We start from the raw sequence: 26,328 nt of genomic DNA on the forward strand, positions 1-26,328 counted from the left end.
TAGACTCTAGAGCAGAGTGGCAGCATTCTTTGTGGGGAGAAATAACATTTTTCCCCCTGCTAATCTGATGGATGACGAGTTACTTGTCTGAAGACATGGACGTCGGTGAGGTTTATGGCTTTTTATTTCTAACAATGAAATGAAAAAACAAAATACAAATAATACATAGAAATTTAACTCTTTAAAAATTATTAAACCCAAGTAAACCAGCAAAACCTTCAAACTCTGATAAGTCAGATTGTGATACAATCTTTAAAACAAAGCTGTTTGATTTTTTGCATTTTAAGCGTTTATATTAAGCAAATTTGTCACAGGGGCAAAACTAACCAATATTAAGTTCTTTTTTTTTTCTCGTATGGCACTGGCTGATATATGCATGCATTGGCTGTTTCACTATTGCAGTGTTAGATGTGGTGAAGTGCCACTGTTTAAAAATTATAAAAAATATTTGAGAAAAATGGCAGTTGGAGATTTTTTCTTTTTAATTTAACTTTTTTTTTCAATTGATAGCAATATTGAATTCTGTTACAAAGTAAAATACACAGTTTAATTTGAGATAACTGCAGTTTAAAGCTGGTAGTTTAAGCAAATTAAAGAAAATTGTAGATTATTTCATTGCGATATTTAATTTGCTGCTCTTGATTTGTGTTTAACTGTTGAAAAAGGTTGGAATGTGGGTGTAAAAAAACTCTTGTAAACAAAGATTTTGGGCAGCAGGAAATGTTTGCTTTCAGAAAGCTGCAACCACGCCTTAGGATCATATATAGCTCATGCCTTGCTGCTTCCACCATTTTCCATCCATTGTTTATGTTTATTTTGATTGTTAGTTAATGTTTCTGTTGTTATGTAAATTAATACCTGTGTAACATTTGTTATTGTCATTGTATTATTTTTTCATAATGTAAATAGAGGACGAAAATTCCATATTGGCTCTAAGAATCTGCTTATCGGTATCTGCCTTAAACAAAACCTGTATCGGTCAATCTTTTTATATATATTAGTGCTGTCAAAATTATCGCGTTATTATCGCGTTAACGCGAGGCCATTTTAACGGCGATAATTTTTTTAACGTGAGATTAACGCTATGTGGTTTTATGGTACAATTTTCCAAGTACATCCCGCTGCAGCCTGCGGGAAGGCGGGGCTATTTCCCCCAGTGTATGCATTTCTCATAGGCTTCCAGAGCGGAGCTCCTCAAGGGAAAAAGACGCTCATACACTGGGTAGCGCTAGTGCCTTTTCTTTAAGCCACACCACCAACAAACAAGTTGAGTGTCTGGTAACTAGTAGCAACCTGAAATACGCTGAGAAAACAGATTACTGAGGTGAAATGGAATCTGCTACGGCACTCTTGCCGTCTGTGTACGCAACAGGTCGGTATCGTGTGTGTGTGTGTGTGTGTGTGTGTGTGTGTGTGTGTGGGTGAGTGGGTGTGTGTGTGTTCTCATTTTTGTTAAGAGGCTGAAAAGTAACTTTCTAGAGTATAGACTACCTCCATCTAGTGATGTCGGTCTATTGATTTTGATGTATTGATTGAAAATTGTTCATTATTACCTTGGTTAATTAACATCTAATGTTAACTCTACTACATTTTATAGCAGTAGGGTAAAATGCTTGTCTTTGTTCAAAAGACTGTATTAACTGTAAAGTCTTTTACATCAGCCTGTTTTCAGGGCCTTTTTTTTGCCTACGTATTTGTTATTTTTGGCATAAATCAGTATCTGTGACCTGTTTTCATTTTAAAAAAAGAACATTGGCACAAACCTAGCCTGTATGTATTTTTTTGTATGTCATCGAGAGTATTTAAATGATTTTCAATCAGGAAAAAAATGTGCGATTAAAATGCGATTAATCGCGAGTTAACTCAGGCATTGATGCGATTAAAAAAATTTAATCGATTGACAGCACTAATATATATATATATATATATATATATATATATATATATATATATATATATATATATATATATATATATATATACACACACACACACACACATATGCATATACATATGAGACACAGGTGTTGATTACCTGAAAAGTTTGTTAGTGCATCTTTGCTGCTGTTGGTTTCAGCGATGGCCCGTCTGAACTGCTCCAGAATGTGGTTGAGCTCAGACGAACGCTGCAGAGTCCTGTGCTCTGCAACTCGAAGCCTCTCTTTCAAAGCATGGAACTCCCGTTGGTATGCTATCAGCTTCTCTGCAAAGAGAAACCAATACGTGAATTTAACTGCAACCACTCAAAGTGGAAAACTTGTTTGAGAAAAATGAAAACCAAAACCTCAATACTTCATGTGAACTTTCCAGTAAAAGCAAATGATTTGCAAAGGAAGTCACGTTTTCCAACAGAATCAGCATATCTCTCTAGTCCAGATCCTCATTTAAAAAATATAATTGATGTTTGGCCCCACAATCCCAAATTATTTTTGTTTTGTTTAATAGAAAATCCATACGTAAGTCTGTTTTCCTCTGCAATTAATTTAACAGTAGATGAAGTTTAAGGAGGGAAAGCTTGTAAACAAAGCGTAACAACTACCGGTACATAAAAAAAAAAGTAAATTGAGGAGGAGCTCTGAACTTTTATCTCACTTTGTAAATAAAACATTAACAAAGTAAAACAGGATTAGAAAAATATATATTTACAATACAGACATTTACAGATAATTAGAAAATAAATATTTAAATATACATTTTTGGAAACAGGTAATATGAAAAATTATAAAAGAAATTAAAAATGATGGAAAGTTTGTTTAAATTATGAGTAGGGCTGGGTATTTTGGCCAAAGTCCTGAATCGATTCGATTTTGATTCTGCAGTTCTAAATCGATTTATTTTGATTCGATCTGATTTTTCCTGTTATTAAACATCAAGTGGAAAATTGTAAAGCAGACAGCTTAAACTTGAGATGTGAAAAGAACTGTCTCAAAAGTGCAAAATTGTTTGTGAAAAGTGAAAAAGTGAAGCTTCACATGAGCAAGCAGACGTGACACAGCAGGGACACAGCAGACATGCATTAGCTGCATTATCTCCTCTGCACAAACCATACTTGCAGCGTTGTCTGTAACAACTACAAGGTGTTTGCTGGTCAGCCCCCATTTGTTAATGTCTTCAGTCAACCTATTGGCTATAGTTGCAGCTGTCAGTCATCGTGGTGGTCTGTAGCACGAGATGCAAGGCACAGCTCATTATCAGTGTAGAGGGAAGCCACCTTAATGTCACATATCCAGCACATTATCTTTAGCTGTTTTAAATCCAAAATGGTTCCAGACGTCAGACTTCAGTTGGAACAGCTTACTGAGCGGTGTGTTACTCGGTCTGCATTTGAATGTGAACGTCACGTGCGTCACTATCAAACTAATCGATCTCATTCCCTACACATTGATTTTGCAAAGACGTAAAGGAATCGATCCAAAATCGATTAAATCGATTATTTTAACCAGCCCTAATTATGACTAAATTTTTTTATAAGCAGAACTGGAGAAAAGGAACACCAGCAGGAGCAGAGGCGTACAGGAGTAGAACAGATGGGAAACTATGAAGTGGATTTGTGAATAACAGCAAGGGAAAAGTAGCCATGTAGCAGCTTGATGCTTCAGCTAGTATTGATCCAAATTTCAGAAAAACAGTCAGCGTTGTCTTCAATCATGTCCAGCACTCTCCCAAAGATGATGTATTCCTGTGCATCTTCTAATGGCTGTTTCTATTAATGGATATCTTTACTTTAACAAAGGGACTTTGCAGCCTGTTGGGGGGGAGGCATTATTTTACTGCATAAAAACATGACATTTTATGCTGAGAATAATGAGAAAATTGTTTTTATTGGGAATTTAGAAGGGTAATTGCTGAAAAAGTATCCTCCTTAAGAATCTTACTGTCTAAAACATCAGTCTTCAACAAGTTCATCAGGAAATGGCAGCATATAATGGGTATACTGTAAGCTACTGATGGCTGTTGTAGCATACATAAGCCAAACAAACAAAAAAGCCCAACTAACACAACACTAGGCATAACACAACTTTAAGAACTAAATTAGGCTGATCTTTGAACCAACTAATGAACTAATTTCAATATTTTAAAGAAATCTCATATTTGCTGACAGATCAGTTTTTTCAAGGCATCCATAATTAATGTAGCACAATGTAGTCCAGCTGTGACCACGTCACAGGTCGTGCTTTTCCTATTTGTCTTATCCTACCACCTTTCTTTGCTGAAGGAAAGTGCTCTATTAACTTCTTGATATTGCTAGGCAATTACTAACATTTGCAATAGAATTGCAGTTTAACAAAACCAAATTTTCAAATCATAGAGGAATTGAGTTTGAGTCACAATAAATTTAAGAGTAAGAAACCAAATTTCTCACCCCTGATTCATACATGCAAAAAGTAAGGACTTTGACTGTATGATCTGGTTGAACTGTAAAGTGCCTTGAGATGACATGTGTTGTGAATTTGGCGCTATATAAATAAACTGAATTGAAAAAAATTGAATTAATACACAACAGTAACAGTAAAATCCTGCAATAATGGGCAGGCCAGCTTTCAAGTTCGTCAAAGCAATGTTGTTTTTGTGACAAAATCTTTCAGCTGTTAACTTTTGATGCCTACGGCTTTAAATATGCAACAAACGGCCAAGAAATATTACACAATCAGAGTAGACCTACAAACCTTATTATGTTATCAAGAACAATTAAAACTATTGCTACAAATTTGCAATATACCTACATTTTGTTTTCATTTTTATTTTTTGCAATACTCAGTAACTGAACCGGGCAACTGCTTAAAGTTAAAAACAATTTCTTTATATATGCATACATATACACATTCAGTAATCAAGGGGTTAGTAAACAGAAATAGAGGGAAGAATTAAGGTAGAATAATGATGGTTGTAGTTATTTTTAACACGGATTAAGGGTTTAAGAGCCTGAAATAATATGTTAAGAATTTATTGTCAGAGTGCAATTCTGCTTGAGGTCTGACAAGACTGAACATCGCATATTTTGATTTAGAGATGAGCAAACCTCACTTTTCGAAATACCCGAGAATCAAACACTGACTTTTCCTGATTTGTAAGTTGGGGTCTGACATGGTTTTGTTTCAACGTATACACACACCATAGGGTGTGGCACCCAGTCCTATTGGTTGGATATGCAAATAAGGGATTGCATACCCCCTCCAGGGTGTATATTCACTGTATCAGATCTAAAAACATACAAGGATTCCTTCTATACATTTTCCTGTTTGCTATTGCATTTCATGCTTTTTGGATGCTTGTTCTGAATGTAAACTTGTGGTAGCGAGTAAAGCTCATGGATTTAACGGTTGAGAGACATCTCTGGGATGCCTGGGAGATGATTTATGATACTGGCAGCTGATTAAGAACATCTTGAGGCACAGCGAGCCAACAGTCTGCCTGTGGTACCTCTATATTCTTATTTCTACTAGAGAGAAGAGGAGATTCTGATCCAAGCCTGGATGGTGGAGGCAGCTTGCTTTGAGAACATGGTGCTCCAGCCTCCAACTTGCATCAAGTAACATTTACAAAAGCTCCTTCAGACTATTGAGCCAGCAATGTCTCACTTAGCAAGTGAATGTGACAAATGACAAAGTTGTAAATAAAGCTGCTCAGTGTTAAACCCCTAATTTGCTCACAATTAATTTTTCTTTAGACATATACAGATATTAAAAATCAAAGTAAATCTGGGATTGGTTTACATGCATCAGAGGATCGCAGTACTGGGGAGAAATTCAGAAGTGCTAATTGGAATTTAGACTTTAACTAAATAATAAAGATGCTATCAACAGGAAGAAATATAACTTTTCCGACAGCTGCTATGAAAAACAGACACAGATGTTGGATGTATATAATAACGCCAATATTTAGGTTAAAAACACTTTTTGGTTTTTGAAGTGCAGCCATGCAGTCCCTATTCTTCTTTGGGTCCATGAGTTAAAGGGGCAAAAAGTAAGAAACTTACTGTAAATTACCTTCAATCATTCTAATTTACTACCCAGGACAGAAATAACATTCCTTATAAACAATAAGTCTTCTCCATCAACAATGTCTTAGTCATGTTTTTCTCCTGTCAAACCTAGGGACAGTGTTGTGCCTGAACGCGTTCATTGAACGAAAGTTCATGAACTCGTTCATATTTTGGGTGAACGTGAACTGAACGTACTGTATTACTGCCTGATGAACGTTATTGTGAACTCGTTCATTCTGGTGTCTGTGAACGGCACGCTCTCTCAGTTCAACTCCGTTCAATAGGTTGCCAAATTTCGATAGAGCCCTCCAGGCGAAACCCCGGCTAAATCACACCGTAAACAGGGCTTGATATGTAGCGGGAAAAACACCCAATCTGGCAACACCAGCTACCAGTGTCGTAGCCTACAGCCGCGTGCGTCATCAAAACAAAATGCAGCGGGGAAGCCAGAGCAGCATGGAGGCGACTGTGGATGCGACAAAGCAGCAGTATGATCACTTAAAACAGTTTTATGACCAGGTGGTCGGTGAGGATGATGGCAACAATCTTACATTTCTCTGCAAACTTTGACCGCCGGCTTTCAGTAAAAAAAATCTGCACTTCAGTAACCTTGAATTCCTACCTCAGCCTGGTCCCTCAGTTTCTGTTAGTAAAATGTTCTTGAGGGTTTTACTATTCATGTAACTTGTTTGTTAAACCTGCCTGGTATAATTTTCCAGGATTCCAGTATTCCTTTTTAGTATGTACTGAAATGGAATTTCAAATGGAAAAAATTATTAAAATAAAAAAAACATTTGCACCTTAAAGACTACTTTCCTGTTTTTCTTTTAATAATTCCTCATAGAAAAGACCATTCAAGAAGCACATTTTTCCTGATGTTTTTGAGAATATACTGTAGGGGTGAAAGCTGCAGCTGCTACTAGTGTGAAGTGAATGGACAGCAACAAAGCATTAAAGCAACAATGGGGAAATGCTGTCTCCTCAATGCTAATGTAAACCCTGGTTGGATAAGGATTCAAAACTGGATATGAAGATGAAATCTGACGCACAGTTTCAGTGTTACAACTGATAAAATAATTGCTGTCTGTGGTTCTACAGTAGGCTATGGTATAATTGAGCAATATATGAAAAAAAAAAAGAACTATGAACTGGTTAATTTTTTGGAACTGTGAACTTAGTTCAAAATTTTGAATTATGAACTATGAACTGAACTAGTTCATTTTAAAATGTGTGAACTGAACTTTGAACTAGTTCACGTAGAAAGAGAACTTTCCCAACACTGCCTAGGGATATAGAGTGGAATCACTTAGGTGCAGGGTATAGCTTGTGTTTACTTCCTGGTTCCTGAGCCAATCATACGAGAAAAATAATACTGCCACATCATGTCTTTCTGTGTCAGTATTAGACCTTTAACAAGATCCCAGCAATCAAACTGAAACCACAGCAAAAACACGCAATATTAAATTAAATGTAAATTTAAAAACGACTCTTTGGTGCATAATAAAAAAAAAAATACAGAGTTAAAAAAAGTAATTGACCTCAAATTACAAAAACAATATTGGTAATACTGTCCAAAAATTAGAGCACTATCAGAGCATCTAAAAAATATTTTCATTGATCTTTATGTGCTGGGAAGTTTAAAAAGCACTAAAAGTTGTAAAATTGAGAACATTGCCAAGTTTAGAGAATGCCCGCAAAACATCTGAACAAAACTACATCACTTCACAGGTATAAGGAGCATCTAAAAAACATTTAAATACCGTAAATCCTCTAATATTGGCCTGTATTCCATTAGCAACTGTGTTCCTAACAATGGCCAGTCTCGCTGTCGGCGAAAGTAAATACTGGCCAGACTTGTGTACAGGCTGGGGCTATAATTAGAACCAACGATGTTCCTGGGCAGTACTCAACAACTTGTGATAGTAACATACAAGTACCACAGGGGGGCAATGCTTGCTAACGAACCCAAGCCATTAGCATGGGAAGTCCCATCCTTACACAGAGATCATAGTGGCCTTACACAATCGTTCTGATCTGAAAGACAAATGTGATAACCGTTGGGTCTGGTGGTAACCAGGCAACGTTAAAATGACAGAATTTTGTTGGCCTTTGTTGTTCTGAATTTCCCTTGAACTATATGATACCGGTAGCCTACTTCCACTTAGCCTGCCTCAAATAAAATTTTGCTGTGATGGCTGAACAGTTTCCATTAAATTTTTTATTTTTTTTTAACTTTGTTTCGCAAGTCAGTTTGGCCAGGATTCCATTCTGTCTCTTTTTTTTTTTCATATTGCAGTGCAGAAAAATTGCAGCTGCTGGAAGATGTCTGAATAATGTTCTGTATATGGTTATGGTAACTGTAATTTTTCAATAAATGAACCTAGTATTTTATAGGGTCACTTTTATTCATTCCACTGGTAGTCTGTTTTGATCAAATGCCTCTAATTCTGGCCTCCTTCCAATAATGGCCTGGACCAAGATGTACCTGAGTGAAATAAAGGCCCCATCCTATATTAGAGGATTTACGGTAGGTAACAAATAGCATCTGTGATTTCCTTCCAGCTTACTTTTTCTTTCATATGGGATCGCTTTGTCCTCTTCATTACAGCTGATTTATTTAACGTTTAAATTGGTTTTCAAGGAGACACTGATTCAATGACGGAGTTTACAACATTCTTAATTTTGCAGGGGATTGCATTTTAGGTGGTGGAGTAAATTTGTACTGCTACCTTTTGCAGCAATGGTTTTGTGGCACGTCTTATAAATTACCACCATTTGTTCGACGTCCTCGGAGTGAAATCCAAACCACTGACATATATTGCTTATCTGAAACACCTGCTGTCACCGTATTTATTTTGCCGATTGCTGTAGTCTGCGAGCCACGCAGAAAATAATCCTGTTTGGAGGAGGGGTTTATGATGAAGGCTTAATGTCATCATGCAAATTTGTACTCCATTGTTGCGATAAGAGTCATTTTAACTATTATGTGTGGGAAAACTCGAGATACATGGAGTATCTTCTATATATCGCCTACCCCTACTTACAAGACATCTTTATTATTATGATTATAATTATTATGAAATGTTTTTTTTCTTGAAAAAGGCTGCTTGGTAAGCTACTGGTTCATCTTCGATATGTGGAATCAGACTATGACATACAGGAAGCAGCCCAAAGGACTCATCATCAGAGCCAGAATGAGTAGGACAAATTTCACTTTAAATTCAAAAAGATATACCTTTGGATAGACTCTGATATTCTTTGTTCCAGCTTTAGACAAGCCTTTAAAAGGATGGTCACAATAACAAAAACCTTGGATACCTTCATCTTTCACTCAGCAACACTTCCCTGAATAAGCTTTTGTTCAGCCACAATGTTTTTGGTTATTCAATGTTATTCACCCCTCACTGTTGATCTCTTAGACTCACACAGATGTTGTCATCAAGCCAAACCTCAAGGAAAGGGCAACTTCAAACTGCATGCCAGACTTTCATCTTCACACCCAACACTGTAAGGGTAGCATGCTGCTTAAATGAAGCTCTTCCTGTCCTTTTACACAAGAAATGATCGGAAACACAGATCGGAGAAGTAGCACAGGAACAGAAACCAGGCAGATATTTATTCTGAGAAGTTTAACATGTACAAATGTATCATATGGGAAAATTTGTATATTTTTAAGTTCCATACTGAGTCATCTTTGATGTCATTAAATAAACAGTTTATAAGATTTGCCCTCGACCCAAAACAAAGAAATCTTATTGGCACAAGACCAATAAGCCATTTCAAGTAAGTTGACATACCATAGTATCTTACGTCTATGATATCACTTCCAGGAAAAATGCACTCCTAAAATAGAGCAATACAGGCCTGCGCACATTTCTAAAATGCCAGACAACTTTGCTTTCTATCACAATAGTTACAGTTTAATGATTAAAAGGTAATGTTTCTATTTTCACAACAGTGCGATATCTCAACTATTCAAATGGGAACATGCTATAACTTTGTCATATCCTGAACACAAACTTTGATGTAATTCCCCAAGTCCAATGAAGTAGAAATGTTGTGTAAACATAGTAATACCAGAACACAATGATTTGCAAATCTTGTTCAGCCCATATACAGTCATGGCCAAAAGTATTAAGAATGACACAAATATTTTATTTTCACATGATCTGCTGCCCTCTGGTTTTCGTGTGTGTATGTCAGATGTTGTCATCACATACAGAATAGAGATGGAACGGTTTATGAAAACCGTCCGAACCGTTCTGTTCGACTGTCTTGGTTTGATTCGCGTGTGTTGCGTTCGGTTCATGCGCTGCTCCTTTTTCTCATAGGCGAAGCGTGTACACTCCAGAGCAGAAGGTGGCGGTACTGTGACCAAAGCCAACCACCAGTAGTAAACAAGAAGAAGAAGAAGAAGAGAAGCAGCGTAGCCGGGTGTAGCAGAAAAAATCTGTTGTTGTGGAGAATTGTGTGGGTATGGCGAGTGGGAAAGAACAGGAGTTGGAAGACGCGCCAGCAGCACTTTATAGGTCTGCTGTATGGGACCACTTTGCATTTAGAGTGACCTACGATGACGGCGGAAAGAAAGTTGTGGATAAAAGTGCAACATTGTGCAGGCATTGTGCAACACATTTTGTTTATGCTAACACTAAAATGACCAACATGTCAGACTAACAATCAACATATACCGAACCGAACCGAAAACCGTGACCACGAAACCGTGAACCGAACCGTGGATTTTGTGAACCGTTCCACCCCTAATACAGAAATACAATTACAATCATATTATGAGTAACAAAAGCTTTTGATGAGAGAATGAGTTAATGCAGCAAGTCAATATTTGCAGTGATGACCCCTCTTCTTCAGGACCTCTTCAATTCTTCCTGGCATGCTCTCAATCAACTTCTGGACCAAATCCTGACTGATAGCAGTCCATTCTTGCACAATCAATGCTTGATTTTGTTAGAATTCCTAGGTTTTCAACGGGATTAAGATCAGGGGAGTTTCCAGGCCAAGGACCCAAACTTAAAAGTTTTGTTCCCCGAGCCAGTTAGATATCACCTTTGCTTTATGGCATGGTGCTCCATCATGCTGGAAAAGGCATTGTTTGTCACCAAACTGCTCTTGGACTGTTGGGAGAAGTAGCTCTAGGAGGACATTCTGGTACCATTCTTTATTCATGGCTGTGTTTTTAGTTAAGACTGTGAGAGAGCCGACTCCCTTGGCTGAGAAGCAAACCCACACATGAATGGTTTCAGGATGCTTTACAGTTGGCATGAGATAATGGTAGCGCTCATCTCGTCTTCTCCGAACAAGCTGTTTTCCAGATGTCCCAAACAATCAGAAAGGGGATTGATCAGAGAAAATGACTTTACCCCAGTCCTCAGCAGTCCACTCCCTGTACCTTTTGCAGAATATCAGTCTGTCCCTGATGTTTTTCCTGGAGTGAAGTGGCTTCTTTGCTGCCCTCCTTGAGACCAGGCCTTGCTCCAAGAGTCTTCGCCTCTCAGTGTGTGCAGATGCACTGCTGCCATTCCTGAGCAAGCTCTGCACTGCTGGTAGCCCGATCCTGCAGCTGAAACACTTAAGAGACAGTCCTGGTGCTTGTTGGTCTTTCTTGGGAACCCTGGAGCCTTTTTGGCAACAATGGAACCTCTCTCGTTGAAGTTCTTGATGATGCGATAGATTGTTGACTGAGGTGCAATCTTTCTAGCTGCAATTCTCTTTCCTGTTAGGCCATTTTTTGTGCAGTGCAATGATGACTGCACTTGTTTCTTTAGAGATAACCATAGTTCACAGAAGAGAAACAATGATGCCAAGCACCAGCCTCTTTTTAAAGTGTCCAGTGGTGTCATTCTTAATTAATCATGACAGATTGATCTACAGCCCTGTCCTCATCACCACCCACACCTGTGTTAATGGAGCAATCACTGAAATGATGTTAGCTGATCCTTTTAAGGCAGGGCTGCAATGAAGTTGAAATGTGTTTTGGGGGATAAAGTTCATTTTCTAGGCAAATATTGACTTTGCAATTAATTGCTGTTACGCTGATCACTCTTTATAACATTCTGGAGTATAACAAGCAAATTGCCGTTATAAAAACTGAAGCAGTAGACTTTGTAAATATTAACATTTGAGTCATTCTCAAAACTTTTGCCATGACTGTAAATAACAACCAAAAGATATTTAATGTTCAAACTAATGTTATTTTGAACAAAGCCAGGCCATTGCAAAGCATGCTGAATTTGACTTTGGTATCATCTTGCTGAAATTATTGAAAAATGCATTTGAATGGCAGAATCCAAAAAAAGCCTTCAAAGCACAAAACTAATGGTGCGCCAGTTAAACAATGAATGGGCACTAACACAACCACATACCATCAAGGATAATGGCTTTTGAAGCTAGACCTGGATGGTCCTTTTCCTCTTCATTCCAAAAAAAAAAAGCCCAATTCAAAATGTTGACTCGTCAGAACAAAAAACACTTTTCCAATTTGAGTCAGTCCATTTCAGAGGATCTCTGGACCAGAAAAGCCAGCAGCGTTACTGGATGTTGTTGAGGTACGGCTTTCAGTTTACTTTGTAGTGTTTTAACTTGGACTTTCAGATGTAAAGACAGACTGTGTTAACTTAAGAGCTTTTCTTTTCTGGAGTGATCCCAGAAAGATTTTAGATATTTCTTCAGATCCTCTTAATATTTTAATGATAGAATGGACCGATAATGAAATCCTTTAATTCCTTGCATTTTTACTTTGTGCAGTATTAATCGTTAGCTATTGGACAATTTGCCTAATCAGTTGTTAACAGAGTGGACAAACCACCATCCTAGGACTGAACAACCTTTCCAGTCTTTTTTTGCACTCTACTAGCTTCTTGCAAAGATGTGGTACCGTATACGATTTAAAATACTTTAATATTTGATAAAAGAAAATCTATAAAATGGAAGAGTCAGAACATTACATATATTTTTATTGTTGTCTATCACACCACATATAGTTAGAAAAGGATTGCAAATCTTCCTATTCTGTTTTTGTTTGTGTTTTACACAATGTCCTCGTTTGATTCAAATTGTGCTTGAACTTCTATGGGATTATATGTGATAGAACGGAGCATGGTAGTGATATGGAAAAGAATAAATTATTTAACATTTAATTCAGGAAGACTAACATGTTTTAGCACAATACTATGGTGTGGCTAAATAAAGCTAATAGAAAGCAAAAGAATAAAACAGTAGTTACTACAGTGACTATCCTACTTTTTAACACACCGCCCTAGGGTTGTCAAAAGTATCGATACTCAATAAAGTATTGATACTGAAATGTTGTATCCGGATACAATACTCGTTTTTAAAAGTATCGATACAGTGCTACCACCAGTGGCACCTAAGCAGTCATTCATCTAAAGTGCAGAACAGAGGAAAATGCACTTTCAGAACACTGTGTGATTGAATAATTCTGTGCACTTTTCAGTTTCAGACATTTTTTTTGTAAGAGGTGCAGCTGCTGAGAATTATTTTTGTTTCTTAACCGGTTTGGCTAGCGTCATTGTTATGTGTGCAAAGCATAGCCAAGGAAGGAACACTTATTTTAATTGTATAAGTTTTTTATCAAGCTTGCTTAATATTGTGCACAGCATACAACCTTTATAGTATTTAATTATTGTATTTTATTTACTAATGAAAATATTTCTGGAGAATTTTGGAGTCTTTGTTTTTATCCTTGTGGTATCAAAAATGGTATTGAGTATCGAATATTTTCCTTAGTATCGGTATCGAGTTGAAAAGTTTAGTATTGTGACAACCCTACACCGCCCCCAAAGTGAAACCCACTGGCACCAGCTCCCAGTAGGGAGTTTATGAGAAAATGCATTCTAAATAAAGGACAATTCTGAAATAGGGGCCGCTAACAAATACATGCCAAACTTAGGTACAGTTTCACCTTAAGGACAATGACTTAAACATACAGTTAGTATGGCCTAGTTTAGGTAATACATTTCCATGTGCTAGTATAGCTTAGTCAATGTACAGGTGCTGGTCATAAAATTAGAATATCATGAAAAAGTAGATTGATTTCAGTAATTCCATTTAAAAAGTGAAACTTGTATATTATATTCATACATTACATACAAACTCATATATTTCAGATGTTTATTTTGTTTAATTTTGATGATTACAAATGACAACAAATGAAAATCTCAAATTCATCATATCAGAAAATTAGAATATTACTGAAGACCAATAAAAACAAAGGATTTATAGAAATGTTGGCCAACTGAAAAGTATGAACATGAAAAGTATGAGCATGTACAGCACTCAGTATTTAGTTGGGCCTCCTTTGGCCTGTATTACTGCAGCAATGCGGCGTGGCATGGAGTCGATCAGTCTGTGGCACTGCTCAGGTGTTATGATAGCCCAGGTTGCTCTAATAGTGGCTTTTAGCTCTTCTGAATTGTTGGGTCTGGTGTATTGCATCTTCTTCTTCACAATACCCCATAGATTTTCTATGGGGTTAAGGTCAGGAGAGTTTGCTGGCCAATTAAGAACAGGGATATCATGGTCCTTCAACCAGGTACTGGTAGCTTTGGCACTGTGTGCAGGTGCCAAGTCCTGTTGGAAAATGAAATCTGCATCTCCAAAAAGTTGGTCAGCTGCAGGAAGCATGAAGTGCTCTAAAACTTCCTGGTATGTGGCTGCGTTGACCCTGGACCTCAGAAAACACAATGGACCAACACTAGCAGATGACATGGCACCCCAAACCATCACTGACTGTGGAAACTTTACACTGGACTTCAAGCAACGTGGATGAAGTGCCTCTCTTCTTTTCCTCCAGACTCTGGGACCTTGATTTCCAAAGGAAATGCAAAATTTACTTTCATCAGAGAACATGACTTTGGACCACTCACCAGCAGTCCAGTCCTGTTTCTCTTTAGCCCAGGCAAGACGCTTCTGACGCTGTCTGTGGTTCAAGAGTGGCTTGACACAAGGAATGCGACAGCAGAAACCCATGTCTTTCATACGTCTGTGTGTGGTGGTTCTTGAAGCACTCACTCCAGCTGCAGTCCACTCTTTGTGAATCTCCCCCACATTTTTGAATGGGTTTTGTTTCACAATCCTCTCCAGGGTGCGGTTATCTCTCTTGCTTGTACACTTTTTTCGACCACATCTTTTCCTTCCCTTCGCCTCTCTATTAATGTGCTTGGACACTGAGCTCTGTGAACAGCCAGCCTCTTTAGCGATGACCTTTTGTGTCTTGCCCTCCTTGTGCAAGGTGTCGATGGTCGTCTTTTGGACAACTGTCAAGTCAGCAGTCTTCCCCATGATTGTGTAGCCTATAGAACTAGACTGAAAGACCATTTAAAGGCTTTTGCAGGTGGTTTGAGTTAATTAGCTGATTAGAGTGTGGCACCAGGGGCCATCAATTTTGAACCTTTTCACAATATTCTAATTTTCTGATATGATGAATTTGAGATTTTCATTTGTTGTCATTTGTAATCATCAAAATTAAACAAAATAAACATCTGAAATATATGAGTTTGTATGTAATGTATGAATATAATATACAAGTTTCACTTTTTAAATGGAATTACTGAAATCAATCTACTTTTTCATGATATTCTAATTTTATGACCAGCACCTGTAAATCCAATACTATTGAGAATCTGTAGAAAGCCTTGAAAATTGATATACACAGATGCCCAACTTTCAGTCTGACTGAGCATCAGCTATTTCCCAAAGAACAATAAAATACATTTCAATCTTAGCAATGGTGGTAAGGAGATATTCCCAAAAGACCTGCAGCTCTGATTGCAGTGAGAGGAGGTTTTACAATATAAAGACTAAAGAGCACCAGTGAATTGTATTTGGAAAACAAAGGGAATATATGTAATCATCAAAATCATCACTGCTATGTCATATAAACCCTCAACAGAAAATGTTTAAAAAGAAGTGGCTTTAACATGACTAGAAAAAGGGCTCTGTAAAAGCTGTTTCTTGCTGATTTTTGCCTTCAGTACATTGGCCAGTGTATTTCTTTAGTTAGTGACATGTGGGAGTAATGAGGGGGCAGATATGTAAATGGATGTTCAGCAGCTAGCCTTTAAAATAAGCTAAATCAAAGTAACACACAGGGAGAAACAAATCCACACTTGATTAATGAATTGATTTCAATTATATAAATGTCAAGTTCTCATTTAAACGTTAGTAAAATCAAAATCTGTGTCTGAATAAACAAGGTAATTAATTAGGTCTGTCTGGAATTAATGGAGGGATATAATATGCATTTTCATGACGTTGTTGCACTAGCTTTCTTGTTTGGTTAAACAAATTCTGAGTGAGCAAGAGGATTTTAAAATTAGACGTCAGGTCAAAACTAATGCTGGTGGCATATCAAAAAGGCCTCAGTTCGTAGTATTGTAGGGACTTGGGTCAATTTAGGTTATCCCTTGTGGTTTTGCTGTTTTGCTCAGTCCCATATAATCTATGCCTTAATCCTGTACTGGCCGGTCCATTAATTCAGTTATCTCTCACATTCAGCTCTTTAAATGCTTGAATTAGCGTCTCACTGTGCAGTAAAGTTTTCCAGAGCCCTCATAGTTACCATCTGTTTCATTTAGGTGTGTTCAAATAGAAATATCTAGAAGTTGCAGGACTCCGGCTCTCAGGGACTAGAGTTCAACACATGCTTTTAACACGTGTGACATTGACATCCCTCAGTGAAAACATTTATCCCTTTATTAGATGTCATTTCAGTTTGCTACATTCTGAATGGATCAAATTAAAAATAAAAAGCTAATATGCTAGCATTAGCCTTGTGCTTAAGCAAACTTAACTTATATATATATATATATACAGGTGCTGGTCATAAAATTAGAATATCATGAAAAAGTAGATTGATTTCAGTAATTCCATTTAAAAAGTGAAACTTGTATATTATATTCATACATTACATACAAACTCATATATTTCAGATGTTTATTTTGTTTAATTTTGATGATTACAAATGACAACAAATGAAAATCTCAAATTCATCATATCAGAAAATTAGAATATTGTGAAAAGGTTCAAAATTGATGGCCCCTGGTGCCACACTCTAATCAGCTAATTAACTCAAACCACCTGCAAAAGCCTTTAAATGGTCTTTCAGTCTAGTTCTATAGGCTACACAATCATGGGGAAGACTGCTGACTTGACAGTTGTCCAAAAGACGACCATCGACACCTTGCACAAGGAGGGCAAGACACAAAAGGTAATCGCTAAAGAGGCTGGCTGTTCACAGAGCTCAGTGTCCAAGCACATTAATAGAGAGGCGAAGGGAAGGAAAAGATGTGGTCGAAAAAAGTGTACAAGCAAGAGAGATAACCGCACCCTGGAGAGGATTGTGAAACAAAACCCATTCAAAAATGTGGGGGAGATTCACAAAGAGTGGACTGCAGCTGGAGTGAGTGCTTCAAGAACCACCACACACAGACGTATGAAAGACATGGGTTTCTGCTGTCGCATTCCTTGTGTCAAGCCACTCTTGAACCACAGACAGCGTCAGAAGCGTCTTGCCTGGGCTAAAGAGAAACAGGACTGGACTGCTGGTGAGTGGTCCAAAGTCATGTTCTCTGATGAAAGTAAATTTTGCATTTCCTTTGGAAATCAAGGTCCCAGAGTCTGGAGGAAAAGAAGAGAGGCACTTCGTCCACGTTGCTTGAAGTCCAGTGTAAAGTTTCCACAGTCAGTGATGGTTTGGGGTGCCATGTCATCTGCTGGTGTTGGTCCATTGTGTTTTCTGAGGTCCAGGGTCAACGCAGCCACATACCAGGAAGTTTTAGAGCACTTCATGCTTCCTGCAGCTGACCAACTTTTTGGAGATGCAGATTTCATTTTCCAACAGGACTTGGCACCTGCACACAGTGCCAAAGCTACCAGTACCTGGTTGAAGGACCATGGTATCCCTGTTCTTAATTGGCCAGCAAACTCTCCTGACCTTAACCCCATAGAAAATCTATGGGGTATTGTGAAGAAGAAGATGCAATACACCAGACCCAACAATTCAGAAGAGCTAAAAGCCACTATTAGAGCAACCTGGGCTATCATAACACCTGAGCAGTGCCACAGACTGATCGACTCCATGCCACGCCGCATTGCTGCAGTAATACAGGCCAAAGGAGGCCCAACTAAATACTGAGTGCTGTACATGCTCATACTTTTCATGTTCATACTTTTCAGTTGGCCAACATTTCTATAAATCCTTTGTTTTTATTGGTCTTCAGTAATATTCTAATTTTCTGATATGATGAATTTGAGATTTTCATTTGTTGTCATTTGTAATCATCAAAATTAAACAAAATAAACATCTGAAATATATGAGTTTGTATGTAATGTATGAATATAATATACAAGTTTCACTTTTTAAATGGAATTACTGAAATCAATCTACTTTTTCATGATATTCTAATTTTATGACCAGCACCTGTATATATATATATATATATATCATATTTGAGAGACATTAAGGAAACATTCCTAATCAAATTCTCTTTGGATTTTTAAAGGCAAGCTCACAGTTTTATACTTAATTATTCTTTAAAAAAGCTTTTTTTTTTACACACAGGTATTTTTTTCAAGTTAGAAGTTTCAAGTTGGTGATTATGTTAGTACATCTTTTCAATATAACAAAATGTTATAACACTAAATCCAAAATTCTCTAATGTAAAAACAAAAATAGCTATTTTGTAAGAAAAATAGTAAATCAAAACGCAATCAACAGATTTAATCAGACTTTATTACAATTTTTGATCCTAAGCCTGAACAGATAGCATTGCCTTCACTAAATTCTGCCCTGCTGAGCCAAGGTGCTGACTGCTGACAGACAGTTCATGAGTGCTGAGTTGGGATTTGTGTCGTATGAGAAGTAAAAGGGATGCAGCACAGAACATGCAGATTCAAGTGATGAAATGAAAAGTCATATATCCAGCACCGTTTTCCCTTTTCAACACATCAAAGATCATCTATCAATAATGAACAGCATAAAGACAAATTATGATGAAATTAATACATGCGTGGAGGAAGGATAGGAGCATTAAAATGAAAGGGATACTGATTTGTTTAGGGTGTCTTAAAACACAGGCTCAGCTAAATCTTAACAGCGATGCAGATAATTCAACGTAAACTGTCAAGGAGAAACTGTGCTTGGAGGGTAATTTAACCCGATTACACACACAAATCCAAATACCTACCAAAGTATTGGATGGTGATGAATCTGCTATGGTCTAAAGGTAACGTAGACAACGTCGCTAATGACTCATAGGTAATGCACTGAGGCAACGTTAAATTTTTTTATAGTTACTTATAACACAGCAAACTCTGCTCTGGTTAATATCCTTTAACACAAATGTATTTCTTGTACAGTATATTTCAAATTAATTTCACACATGATAATAATCCTAGAAACTAGAAGCTGGATTTATTAACATATTGGGAGTAATTCAACTTAACTGTATTCATTATTTGATTATTTTGGAAAATAAAACCCCATGATTTCAAATTGTCTTTTGAAAACTTAGACCTGAAAAAGGTAAGGAAGACAGCAATGTTAATAGAAAGAATTGAAAAGTTTATAATTAGTCTGTACTGACTCACAAAACTAAATGCTCCTCAGAGCGCATTTCCTTACAAACCACAATCAGATAAATCATCGTCTTTATGCTAATCTTGCCCCACCTATTATTTTGGAGAAAAAACAAATGCTACCTCAGCCGAATACTGAAAGTCAGTTTCTGCAGGCGGCGCCACAGCAGAAAATAAAAACAAGCGGGCAAACACACACCACTAATACTAGACGAGCACAGAGTAGTAGTATTGATTTTTGCTAGTTTGTCCTGACAAGAATTGCAAGACAATCCATGAGTAGCCATGTGATACTCCTGCAACGGTTTTGTGTAGTTGGCAGGGAAAAGACACCACATTTTTTTTGTAAGGCTTTAAAACCCTTTCACTTAACTGATAAAATAAAGGTTGAGCGGTCAAAAAGAGAAAGACTCTCTGAAAAGCTGATCTTATTTGAGAAGTTGGCAAATATCCAACCAAGAGGTTTAAATTTACTTCCTCACCATGGACTCATTGTCTTACCTTGATCTCCACCCCATGCTCTCTGTCTACTGAGGTGGAAATCACCATAAGATCTCACAGTCGGCTGTTTTTCTATGTGGGAGAGAGAGCAGTGTGATACACCACATAGTCTCATTCATTCTTGTTTCCACCACTCTGACTTTACCAACACTTGAGCTTCTTAAAAAAAAATTCACTCTGATCTACTCAGTGTTAAAGCACAGCTTTGGCTTGTGTTTGCAGTACAGTGCGCTGGCATGTTTATTATTAGAATTATTTTATTTACCATGTGTTAAAGTGTATTTTTTTTATTTAAATAATGCACTCAAAGTGAAACCACACTTGGAAAAACCCACTTAACATCATTTTTGTCTAGTTTCTATTTGAAAGCAGGTGATAAACCAAAAGGAAAAAGTTCTGGTACATGTAAACTGGACTTTAATAATGCCAGAAATCCTGTGAAGAACCAAAGTAAGCGCCCTGCTAAACCTAACACTGGTGAAGCTCTGCAGTACCGCTGCCAAATGCTGGCTGGCAGTGGGCTTTTGTTCTAGTCAGTGAGTGGCTCTGTGTACCACATTTGTGGCCAAAAGAAAGGACAAACAATAAAAAAGCAAGTTCACATACCTTAGGGGCAAATGTGTTACTCTAACAGGAACAAAAGCTCAAAAAAAAGAAGGCATTGCTACTTTCAATCAAGATTTTTTAGGTAGCCCCCAGTTCACACTACAGTGCAAACTCTGCATTGAATGGGAACATGTTAAAATTATTGGCAGCATTAACACAGCCTGCACATGTCCGTAGTTAGCAAGTGAAAAACAACTAAATATCACTCAATACTTATTTTGTCGGACGTCGAGTCAATTTATGAAAATCGCATCTCACCAACAGCAAACTAAACCATCAAAACCATATTTTCAAAATATTTGCTATTTTTCTTAAATAACTCGCTATATTAATACATTTATTAGAATTTAATATTTATATTCCGCTCAGTGTGGAGCCCAAACCCCCAACCGCAATCATTGTTGAATGTTTCAACTTGAATGGGTACATGATTTAAATATCTAATTGAAAGTAATATGTAATGTGATTTATTGTATAGGTAAATTATAAGTAGACAATTTCCTGCACATGCCTTAATTTCTAAAAGAGGAGCCGGAGTATTTATCGTGCATTTATCGTCATAGAGGTAAAACTGCCCAATTTATCGTGATATTGATTTGAGGGCATGACGACAAAGCTGCGCGATGCTGGAGAAAGCACAACAAGGAATCAACTATTGAACAGTTCTCATTTGTCTCAGCTTTGGAATCAGTTTGGGAAGGATACGTTTTTGGGTTTTTGTTGAAACGCGAGCAGGAAGAGGATCTATGCTCATTAATTTTTAAGAAGGACGTATTCGCCATTTTACGGACAGGCTGTTTTTTTTACACTCCCCCAACAGCTTTCTGTCACGCTTACTACATCATAGTCAGTTGCGCTCATTGGTCTGAGTGTTGGCAAATAGGCACACACATGGCTTTAAAAACAACGGGTTGTTCTCATCAACAATCTTCCGATGTCTCATTCATCAGGGCCAGACTAAATTATACATTTAATCTCACATTTAGGATCAGGCCAGATAGATGGCCATTGTTAAGTAGAAAAAGTGGTAATGATAAATATTTTTTTTTTCTGCACAGCAATCACAATGTTTGCAATCACGCATAAGTACAATTGAAAAATAGCACATGTGAAAAACAGAAGAACTACTAGAGGCCCAACAACAGCAATCTATCTTAACTGACTGAAAGGAAACCGTCTGCTGTTTGACAGTGCTGTTCAGGCGTAATGAGGGAAGATTTTGAAATGAATGGAGAGCACTGTGGCACAGAGGAAGTCAACAGAAGCACGAGGAAGCAAACAGTAATGATTGTTAACTCACTAAAAGCTGACCATGTCCATTTAAATGGAGTAAAACTGCCTTGGACAATGAACAATGCATATGCCTGCACCTCACTGCTCCCTTGCCTTGTCAGCATTCAGGGCATTTCCTTCTCCATTATACAGACAGCACCTCAGGATCCTCACATCTTTAAGCTTTACTCCGTCTACTCTCCTTTGCCTTCCAGGCCACTTAGGATTTGGCTGGCAAACTGCCCCGTGTCAAACTGTGTACGCTCGTAATATGCAGACACACAAACACACTCCAACAGTGAAAGACTACAAACAGGACGGTACAACATATCCAACCTGCATCTTTTACTATACCAAGCTGTATTACATAGCTACCCTTTCAAACAGGATCTACTGGCTCACTTGCCTCCTATGCTACAATGACACAAGCTATTTCTGGCCTATTGTGTTTGCAATGATGTAATGATAAAGGGTAAAGAGAGAGGAAGGAAGCAGAAAACGTTCAAGGAAAGTAAAAGGAAGTAACATTCATAAAAAGGAAGAAGGGAAACTGAAAAAAATCCATAAAAAATATATAAACATGTAAATATATATATCCCTTTTATCCATAAATAACAGTGAAAGCCTTAAACTCTATGAAAAAACTGAACATCTAATATTAAGGAGACATTTTAACATTTAACAAGCATTTAATACTGAGAAACAATAAAAAGAACCAAAGACAGATGATGTAAGCTGTGAGCTCATCATGCTGCCACGCCAAAATAAACATCTACAACGTAGCATTTAGCAGAAAACGTAGTCATGGGACTGCATTATAGCATTGCCTTATAGGACTGCAACAATAATAATGACTAGGACAAATTAAAAGGCCAACGTTAAATAAAGAAGATATTACAGCAAAAAAACTTTATATAGTGAAAGGCTTTTACATTCAAATTAAATTGGACAAACAGCACCTCACTATAACCCAGTGGGCTTTTAAATTATTCAAGGGCTTTTCTGGAGCTCTCCTGTTATGAGAACCTGTAAAAATTGGTGCTGTTCAATTCATTAATGCAAATAACAGTTCTATTATTAGCTCATTATCTAATGTAAAGAAGTGCAGGTGATTGCAGTAGATAATATCTACCTGTCTGTTCTTTTGATTTGATCTGGTTTATAGTCAATTGCTTTTTTAAGAGACAAATAGATGTGAAATGTGCATTTAAATATATGTAAGAGTTGAGTATTTTTATGTCAATCTATCCCCATACTTAAATTGGGGCTGAATAACAATTAAAATTTTAAGATTGTCAAGATTTAGATTCTTTTTGGATCTGGCTGTGTATTTATGTAGCATATTGATACACTTGAAGTTTTAGCATTCAACAGCAAACTCAGTCTATATATAATTGCACTTTATACACGTGACAATGGCTGCTAACATATGCACAATGATGGAATCCGATATCTGTAACTCTGAGTTAGACCCAGCAGCTGAAGAAATGGAGCTAAGTGCACTACAAGCAAGGATACGATTTTTTTTTTCTTTATCGTATTGACAGATATGTGCAAATGTTGACTGATGCATAAGTGCATTCACCAGCCATGCCTTGAGATCATGTGGACTGCATGCATTGTTGCTCTCCTGTATTTTCTAGGGAGCCAAATTTGGGTCATACATCATGTTCAAAAGCATCTTTTTTTAAACTGAAAAGAAAGGATTCGAAAAACGAAAAAAAATATTTGGAAAAAAAAAAAAAAAAAAACAGTTTAATACTGAAAATAATTTTTGAAACAGAACATGAGGATTTTAATCTGAACAATATTTCCAGCAACACCTGTGAATATTTTGTCCAGGCAGGCACCTAAACTGTCAGTCATTATTCTACACCCCGTGTCATCTAAGCTCCGCCCCTACATGATAACAGCAACCTGAAAATTAGTTCAAAACATTTGTTTTCCCAGGTACAAATCTTGCTTTGCAGTTTTTGTTTTCAACTTCAAAAAATATTTTTTAGTTTGAAAAAAGCTTTTGAACTAACTTTATGGCCCCATATTAGCTCCATGCTACCAATTGTTAATGTTTTGCTAAATTTGCTAATATATGTTTTTTTGTTGTCTGTTTAAAATGAGATTTGTGAAACAATTGTCATCATTGTCTCTAATCTATAATGTAAATGGAGAGAGAAAAATCAATACTGGCTCTAAGAATCAGTCCAAGATAGCACATATCAGTTATTCTGATTTCAAAAAATAATCGGTATTTGCCCTGCCCCTAAAAAAAACTTTTTGGTTTATCTATATTCTTAACTGCATATAAATATCTTTCGATGCCGATGTTGATGATATGGACATTTACAACAGCTCACTGAAAAAAAAGAAAAAGAAAAACTGTTAGAGTTCTGAGGAAATGTTATTTCCTTCACGATCAATAAAGTGTATTTGATTTTAAATGATTTATCCGATTTGAAGTAAGAAAGGTAAAAATTATTTCTAATACTCTAACAGTCATATCTTGTCCAGTTATATCACTGTACAGATGTGTAGAATGTTATATAGATTTTCTACGAGAAATATAATGAATAATATGTAAAGTAGCAGTTTTTTTAAGCATCTATTCAGTAGAATATTATGTCATCAACCTCAGGAGTATTTTAATAACGTAAAATGAAGTATTTGTTTCTACAACCATTTTTAAAGCTGCTATTTGTATCTTTCTGTTTTTCTCTTTTTTTCCCTTTTAACTTGATAATTTCTGGGGGTTTTTTTGTTTTTTGCCAAATAGGTCCTTTTTCATTTATTACCAGAGAGTATTTGTTCCTCTGAGAGAGTACTTGTTTCTATCTGCTAACTCCTTTCATCACATTTGAATCTTGTCTTATGTTTTAGTCTTGGGCGTTTAAGTATTACGTTTTATGTCCATGTTTTTCCACTGTCACACACATTTTTCCCCAGTAAGGGGCAATAAAGTATTTGTTATCTCATCTTAATAGCTTGTCAACTAGTCAGGCTATCAGCCTGAGGTGTTCTTTTATCTACTTCAATACTATCCTGTTAATCTTTTATGTGGACCTGAACATATATAATAGTGACAAAAAAAACCTCTATCTAGCGAATGTTGAAATATCTTTGTACACTTGCTGTAACCAGCTGACCAGTCAGTGAATAGCCTTAAGTGGGGAAGAGTTATATATAGAACCTGATCAGACTACAGTTGTTGCACCATATTTCCTTTGTTCTGAGAAGAACCTTTTGTAAATGGTAGAAACTTGCTGTGGTTTTGAATCCCTAACTTGTTACACGCTTAGTACACCTCCACAGTTTCATAGATCCTCTGGAAACCTAAAACGTTCTTTTAAACTAACCTACCGGTCAAAACTGTGAAAAACTACTTTGAAGTGCGGTGGTCCAACTAACATTAAAACAAAATGGATCAGAGCCATTCTGCTATTCAGAATACTGTTCACTTCGCTCACATTTTTCCCTCTAAATTGATTGTACTTACTGTTATTAACTTGCAGTTTTCTGCTAGCTTTGACAGTTTTGGAAATAAAGAGTTGAATTCAACTCTGTGAGTGGAATAAACTTACAGAGAACTTCAGACTGTATAATCAGAAAAATTAAACTTTACTTAAAAGAACTATAGTAAGGAACCTGTGGTAAGAGAGCAAGGATGGCGATAAAAAGTTTGTGCAATTCTTTGAGTTTCGTAATAAAAACGGTGAAGCTATACTTTTTTATAAAAGCCAAAAGTACTTATTTGGGTCATCTTCACTCACTACAAATCCAGACTTTCTAAAAACTTTATAGTTTTTGTGAACTGCTTACTCCAATTAGATGCAAAGATAGTTAGTGGGAATTTACTCCTGATCAATTAAGATTTTTAGCAAATATTTTGTATCTCACCAAGGTGCATGGGCACTAGTGGAAAACACAATTCGCATTAAGATTACGCCTAAAACAGGAAATATGTATGGCAAAACTGCAGACTAAAGGAGTTGGATATTTAACAATACTAGTAAAAATATTGTGTCATTAGGAGTGGTAATCAATACAGTCTTTTTGCTGTTGCAAAATGTCTAGCTGCATAAAGAAGGATGTAAGCTTTAATTTTAAACCCATAACTGGAAAAAAAAAACAGTTTACTCTTTAAAGACACCCTCTGAACACATAAGAAAAAAGCTTCATTGTGCCAAATAAGCATGTCTTAGCCTATTAAAAGAAGAAAAAAGTTATTTTCTATGTATATTTCCAGCAGAACACAATTGGACACGTACTTATTCAGTTTGCAAATGCTGTCAAAATCCACTTGAGATTTAATCAGTGAGATACCTCCCCACTAAGGAGATGAAGGACACCCTGACAGAAAA

General features: G+C 36.8%; 1 protein-coding gene across 1 annotated transcript in view; it reads right to left on the reverse strand.

Moving 5' to 3' along the window:
- Window positions 1–26,328, reverse strand: part of mgat4a (alpha-1,3-mannosyl-glycoprotein 4-beta-N-acetylglucosaminyltransferase A) — a 53,477-nt gene that overhangs the window by 20,417 nt on the left and 6,732 nt on the right. Inside the window, exon 2 of the mRNA XM_038289697.1 lies at window positions 2,036–2,203. Coding sequence (XP_038145625.1) covers window positions 2,036–2,203 — 168 coding nt within the window. The remainder of the gene's footprint in view (window positions 1–2,035; window positions 2,204–26,328) is intronic.

The sequence above is a fragment of the Cyprinodon tularosa genome, unplaced genomic scaffold, assembly GCF_016077235.1.
Source record: "Cyprinodon tularosa strain WSP-4 unplaced genomic scaffold, ASM1607723v1 ctg270, whole genome shotgun sequence".
Taxonomy (NCBI): Eukaryota; Metazoa; Chordata; class Actinopteri; order Cyprinodontiformes; family Cyprinodontidae; genus Cyprinodon; species Cyprinodon tularosa.